This window comes from Oncorhynchus mykiss, chromosome 18, assembly GCF_057628025.1.
Source record: "Oncorhynchus mykiss isolate SJ-2025 chromosome 18, ASM5762802v1, whole genome shotgun sequence".
Classification (NCBI taxonomy): Eukaryota; Metazoa; Chordata; class Actinopteri; order Salmoniformes; family Salmonidae; genus Oncorhynchus; species Oncorhynchus mykiss.
The window spans coordinates 72654385-72660958 of record NC_143039.1 but is presented as its reverse complement, the minus strand read 5'-3'; the positions used below and the strand labels follow the sequence as shown (position 1 = coordinate 72660958).

General features: G+C 42.6%; 1 protein-coding gene across 1 annotated transcript; it reads right to left on the bottom strand.

Annotated features, from left to right (window-relative positions):
* Nucleotides 1-1960: 1960 nt before the first annotated feature.
* LOC110496886 (uncharacterized) lies at nt 1961-5215 on the bottom strand. The gene is made up of 2 exons (XM_036953518.2): nt 5163-5215; nt 1961-5032 (listed from the first exon to the last, which is right to left on the bottom strand). The coding sequence occupies exons 1-2, from the start codon at nt 5195-5197 to the stop codon at nt 2446-2448; spliced, it is 2622 nt and encodes an 873-aa protein (XP_036809413.2). The 5' UTR covers nt 5198-5215; the 3' UTR covers nt 1961-2445.
* Between the last annotated feature and the right edge of the window lie 1359 nt (nt 5216-6574).

The following is a 6574-nucleotide window of genomic DNA, read 5'->3' as shown; positions in this document are numbered from 1 at the left end:
ACGTCACACGCTTCAACTCCACAGGAGGAAATAGAGGGGTTTTCCCGTCTTCCTTTCTTGAGGTAACGAAACAGGCCAACAGCAGTTGATCATAAAAAATTAACTAGGTAAAGTCAATTTATATGACGCCCTAGTTCGGCCAAACCCGGGCCCCGCTATATGGAACTTTAAATCACGGCCAGATGTCATACAGCCTAGATTCGAACCAGGTACTATAGTGACGCGGAGATGCAGTACCTTAGACCGCTGCGCCACTCGGTAAACCAATTCAGTTATTGACCAGCTAACTAAACAGTTTTTTTTCAAAACCTTTTACAAACAAGTTTCAAGTGCAACTATATTATTATCAACTGATAGACCATGGTATGATAGTCTCTGGCTGAAATCATTGCTCCTATTAGCTATTATAGCTACTGCCTAGCCTACTGAATACAATATTTGTGTAGTCTCGATTCCAAAATGAGCAGCAGCTGCTGAAAAAAATGAGCTACAAATATTGAAATTTACAATGGTTTTTAGAGTGAAGTACATTGGGAAAAAAGCTAAAGAAAACGGCAAGACTGAATTGGAGACAAAACAAGCAACAAAACAAAGGAGACAGGCTTTGGAAAAAGTAACTATTTTTCATAAAATTGTACAGTTATCTTAGCTAGCTGAATTGCTTACCAGTTGCTAGGGACTCTCCTGGAAGTAGCTAGCTAGCTAACAAAGAATAACAAAGAACATCTAGTTAACAAGAAAAGAAAGACAAAATATGGCCTAGGATTGTACCCTAAAACATTTGTATGTATTTTAATAACATGTTTTGAGCCACATCATATAGTTCCTAGTGAGTCAGCAGTTTCTTATTATTTTCTGTATTGATTTCGGCCAGTGGATGGAACTTCTTTTCTAAGGGTTGATGATGACATCAAGGGAAAAAAAGGCTGGTAATCGCGGTGGGCTTTACACTGTCATAAATACTATTATAGTGCACTGTCTATTATCTACCGTCTATAGAGCCACTGTATGGTCCATAATCAAAAAAAAAGGAAGAATGCATTTGAGATTCCATTCACAACGCTAGAAAATAACTACTCTACATTTTCCTACACCATAAAAGGAGGTTAAAGGCCAACTCATTGTTTGTAGAAACTTTGACCCAGCCCAGCCAGCCCATGTTAGACCAGACAGAGAAGTCACCTGTGTGGTCTGATGACCTATGTGACAGAACAATACACCCTTTATCTGCACTGTATGCCTAAAGCTCTTACCTGACTTCATCATGTAGGCATGTGTCTGAGTTGTTATTCATATTCCATTCTCAAGAGCACTCAGAAAATCCTGTTATGCAGTACCTGATTAATGCATCGGCTATTTTCTCATGGATCATAATGTATGCATTACAATTAATAATATCTGTGTGTCTGCTGGACATATCTAGTTGTTTTTGACTTACCTTTCAAGATAAACTTTTAGAAACTCTGCTGTATGACTTATTTAAACTTATTTCCTGTTTCGTCGCAGAAAACGATGATAAACCCCAAATCTTTGAATAGATACATTTCAAGAGGGAGGATCTGGTCATTTTGAAGACTACATTAATGTAAAGTTTTGATTCCAGTAGAACTATTACATTTAACCCTCTAGGAGTTACTGACGGTGGGTTTAGTTATGAGTTAGAAGTTGCAATATTCTTTGGGTGGGAAACAAATCATCACATAGTGCCAAGTAAGCAGTAAGTTACCAGTAACCATCACGTTTTCAACTGCAAGGTAGTGTCAAATTTGTCTTCTCTATTAAACATGCAATTGCAATTGTACTCAAAACATCAGACTGTGTATTGGAATGACAGTGTTGCTTCCAGCAGAGGGGGAACTTACTGGTTGCTTCTCACGCTCTCACTCAAGCAACTCTAGCTCTCGCTCTAGCCTAGTCGGTTCAGTTGATGAAGATGTACATGAAGGAAGACCAGATAAATGTATTGGTTTAATCTTTATTTCAAATGTTATTAAGGTGAAATGTACATGTAATATTGAATAAGAGAGCCAACCGTAATTGGAATGTACATAAAGAAGAACCAGATGTACTGTATCACGTGTCAAACTGGTTCCACGGACGGTCGACTGTCTGCGGGTTTTTGCTCCTCCCTTGTACTTAATTGATAAAATAAGGTCAATAATTAGTAAGGAACTCCCCTCCACTGGTTGTCTAACCTGCAGACTCTAGGCCCTCTGTGGAATGAGTTTGACACCTCTGCTGTATATTGTTTCAAACTGTATTAGAAGAGTGGAACTCTCATCTCACAACACATCAACTACAGTCTATTTAGCTGCCTCTTACCATGGCCTCAGAACACAATGGAAGTCTGGACAAATACATGTTTGGAAGATTTTACATTTGTATATATTTTTGGGGGGTTTGGGCACAGGTCTGAGTTTCATTGGACAATAACTGAATTTTATGTTAATTCTTATGTTTCTTATGACATTTCTTCTTCTTCCTAGGTTTTTTCTTAGGTTGTTCAGGCTCCCGTGGAGGTTCAGGCTCCCCATGCTCTATTGGTTCAGGTGCTACTGGATCAGGCTCTGCCGGTTCAGGCTGTACTGGTTCAGGTTCTGCGGGTTCAGGTTCTGCGGGTTCAGGCTCTGCTGGTTCAGGTTCTTCATGCTCTGCTGGTTGTGGTTCTGCTAGTCCAAGCTCTGAAGGTTCAGGCTCTGGTGGCTCAGGCTCTCCTGGTTCAGGCTCTCCTGGTTCAGGCTCTCCTGGTTCAGGCTCTGCTGGTCCAAGCTCAACAGGTTCAGGCTCTGCAGGCTCAGGCTCTGCTGGTTCAGGCTCTACTGGCTCAGGCTCTACTGGTTCAGGCTCTACTGGCTCAGGCTCTACTGGTTCAGGCTCCCCTGAAGGTTCCGAATCTACTGGTACAGGCTCTGCTGGTTCATGTTCTTCTACTGGCTCAGGCTCTGCTGGTTCAGGCTCTGCTGGTTCAGGTTCTCCTGGTTCAGGCTCTCCTGGTTCAGGCTCTGCTGGTCCAAGCTCTACAGGTTCAGGCTCTGCAGGCTCAGGCTCTGCTGGTTCAGGCTCTACTGGCTCAGGCTCTGCTGGTTCAGGCTCTACTGGTTCAGGCTCCCCTGAAGGTTCCGAATCTACTGGTACAGGCTCTGCTGGTTCATGCTCTTCTACTGGCTCAGGCTCTGCTGGTTCAGGCTCTGCTGGTTCAGGTTCTCCTGGTTCAGGTTCTTCATGCTCTGCTGGTTCAGGCTCTGCTGGTTCAAGCTCTGCAGGTTCAGGCTCTACTGGCTCAAGCTCTGCTGGTACAGGCGCTACTGGTTCAGTCTCCCCTAAAGGTTCAGAATCTACTGGTACAGACTCTGCTGGTTCAGGCTCTACTGGTTCAGGCTCCCCTAAAGGTTCAGACTCTACTGGTACAGGCTCTGCTGGTTCATGCTCTTCTCCTGGCTCAAGCTCTGCTGGTTCAGGTTTTTCAGGTTCTGCGAGTTCAGGCTCTGCTGGTTCAGGCCCTACTGGCTCAGGCTCTGCTTGTTCAGGCTCCCCTAAAGGTTCAGAATCTACTGGTACAGGCTCTTCTCCTGGCTCAAGCTCTGCTGGTTCAGGTTCTTCAGGCTCTGCTGGTTCAGGCTCTGCTGGTTCAGGCTCTCTTTGTTCAGATTCTCCAAGCTCTGCAGGTTCAGGCTCTGCTGGTCCAAGCTCTGCAGGTTCAGGCTCTGCGGGCTCAGGCTCTACTGGCTCAGGCTCTGCTGGTTCAGGCTCTACTGGTTCAGGTTCTGCGAGTTCAGGCTCTGCTGGTTCAGGCTCTGCTGGTCCAAGCTCTGCAGGTTCAGGCTCAGGCTCTACTGGCTCAGGCTCTGCTGGTTCAGGTTCTGCAAGTACAGGCTCTGCTGGTTCAGGCTCTGCTGGTTCAGGTTCTTCTACTGGTTCAGGATCTGCTGTTTCAGGCTCTTCTACTGGCTCAGGCTCTCCTGGCTCAGGCTCTGCTGGTTCAGGTTTGTCATGCTCTGCTGGTTCAGGCTCTGCTGGTTCCAGTTCTGGTTCAGGCTCTTCTATTGGCTCAGGTTGTGTTGGTTCAGGTTCTACAGGCTCTGCTGGTTCAGTCTCTGATGGTTCAGGTTCTTCATGCTCTGCTGGTTCAAGCTCTGCTGGTTCACGCTCTGGTTCAGGCTCTGGTTCAGGCTCTACTAGGCGTTCAGATGAACCTCTTCCTTGTTGCCTATTTATCTCAATGATGTTCTGGATGAGGTCTGGACTGGGAAAGTCCATGCTGATTACCCCCAAGCAGTTTGGTTTATCAGAGCCTGTCTTTAGTTTACCTAAGAGCTTATTGAGCTGATCATTAACCACTCTGGCCACAGTTTTAGGGCCTATGAAAAAGCCGGTGGCGGATGTGTCAGTCAAGGAAATTGTATGAGCACAATTCTTTTGAGCTTCTTTCAGATGTTTTGTGATCGTTTTCATCTTGTTTTCAATGTTTTTGAACCATCCATCGTAAGTGACGAAAGTGTTATGGTTAAGGGTTCCGACATTGAAATTGGTACTCTGCACAAAGACGATCTTCCTTCTCGCGTCTCGCATGTGGGGGACCAACGTCTTTGTCCATACATTATCTTTGGATTTCTTAATCAAATCCTTGATAGATTCTCTAGCATTCCAGATACTCATCCCTTGCAGTGTCACTCTCAAAAGTACAGTCTCACTGTCATGTTTGCTCAAGAACTCCCATAGAATGTTTAGCACGTCATGGAACTTGGTATGTTTTATATGCCCATCCATGACATCAAGGGTGTTGTGGAAAATACTGGCCTCTATACGTAAATCAAAGTACCGCAATCCTGCTTTCAGCTGGTTCTCCAAGGTCCAAGCCTGACACTGTATAAGAGGTCCACCATACAGAGTTAGGCTCTCATGAGTTCCGGGAATAGTAACAGCTGAAAGGAGTTGGTCATCAGGTATAGATGCCATCCACTTTTCCTCATAAGAGTTTTCATGAAGCGCTGTGTCGTCACTAAAACCTGAACCACAAGCAGTTGTGAAAATCCTGAAAGTGAAGAGACATAAAACCAATCTTCTATCAACCTACATTAATATTATGATAATGTCATTTGCCTTTTTATGGCGAACTCCATGTGGCAAAAACAAGAGTATTCAAGCAGATAACTCTTACTTACAAAGATAGAAGACATAGGCATATAGGGAAGCCCATGGTTGTAGTATTCCCAATGAAGCCAGTCTGGGGAAAGGAAAGAGTGGATTTGGAAATACACTCATCTATTTTATTGTATAACAATGACTACATACTAAACTACTTTACTGTAAAACAATGACTACATTCTAAACTCCTTTACTGTAAAACAAAGACTACATACTAAACTCCTTTACTGTATAACAATTACTAAATACTAAACTCCTTTACTGTAAAACAATGACTACATACTAAACTCCTTTACTGTAAAACAATGACTACATACTAAACTCCTTTACTGTATAATAATGACTACATACTAAACTCATTTACTGTAAAACAATGACTACATACTAAACTCCTTTACTGTATAATAATGACTACATACTAAACTCCTTTACTGTATAACAATGACTACATACTAAACTTAAAACCCATGGAATGCAATAGCTAAACTCACATTGTGAGAATTGTTTTAGCTACTTTAAAAAATAAAAACACATCCCTCCTCTGAAGCCGAATAATCACAGAATTGAAATTGACCTGAGAGTTGTTAAAATATTCTCAACAGTAATTTGTCCATGATAAAACAATAAATTGATGATATTTCCTTACCTGTAAAGGTGTTGTGTTCTTATCCCCCAGTTGGTAGGAGAGGTTAAAAATGATCAAGTTCATGGAACCGTCTTTGTGGCTCACAAATTTCCATAAAGATACTACAGTAGAAGGAATTTGCATCCTTTACCTTCCCCGTTCTGCCTTAAGTCACACATGAACATCCACACACACTAATACATCCCATCCCATGATACTGTACCCCATGATAAGTTAATATAGATTTGAAAAATGTTTACCAAAAGATGAGGATGATGATGATGAGAGAGTCGTTGGACATTTTTACTTTGGATTCATTCCTTCATCATTACAGAAACATTTGCTACACCCAATAATTAAAATGTCCTTTCTAACGGTTGATGATGACATCAACGGAAAAAAGGCTGGTAATCGTGGTGAGCGTTACACTGTCATAAATACTATTATAGTGCACTGTCTATTGTCTACCGTCTATAGAGCCACTGTATGGTCCATAATCAAAAAAAAGGAAGAATGCATTTGAGATTCCATTGACAACGCTAGAAAATAACTACTCTACATTTTCCTACACCATAAAAGGAGGATAAAGGCCAACTCATTGTTTGTAGAAACTTTGACCCAGCCCAGCCAGCCCATGTTAGACCAGACAGAGAAGTCACCTGTGTGGTCTGATGACCTATGTGACAGAACAATACACCCTTTATCTGCACTGTATGCCTAAAGCTCTTACCTGACTTCATCATGTAGGCATGTGTCTGAGTTGTTTTTCATATTCCATTCTCAAGAGCACTCAGAAAGTCCTGT

Excerpts from the sequence above, each read along its gene's own strand:
- LOC110496886 (XM_036953518.2), bottom strand. The coding sequence starts at position 5,197 with ATGGGCTTCCCTATATGCCTATGTCTTCTATCTTT. Across the intron at positions 5,033-5,162 it reads TGCCTATGTCTTCTATCTTT|GATTTTCACAACTGCTTGTG; the intron begins GTAAGTAAGAGT and ends CTTCACTTTCAG.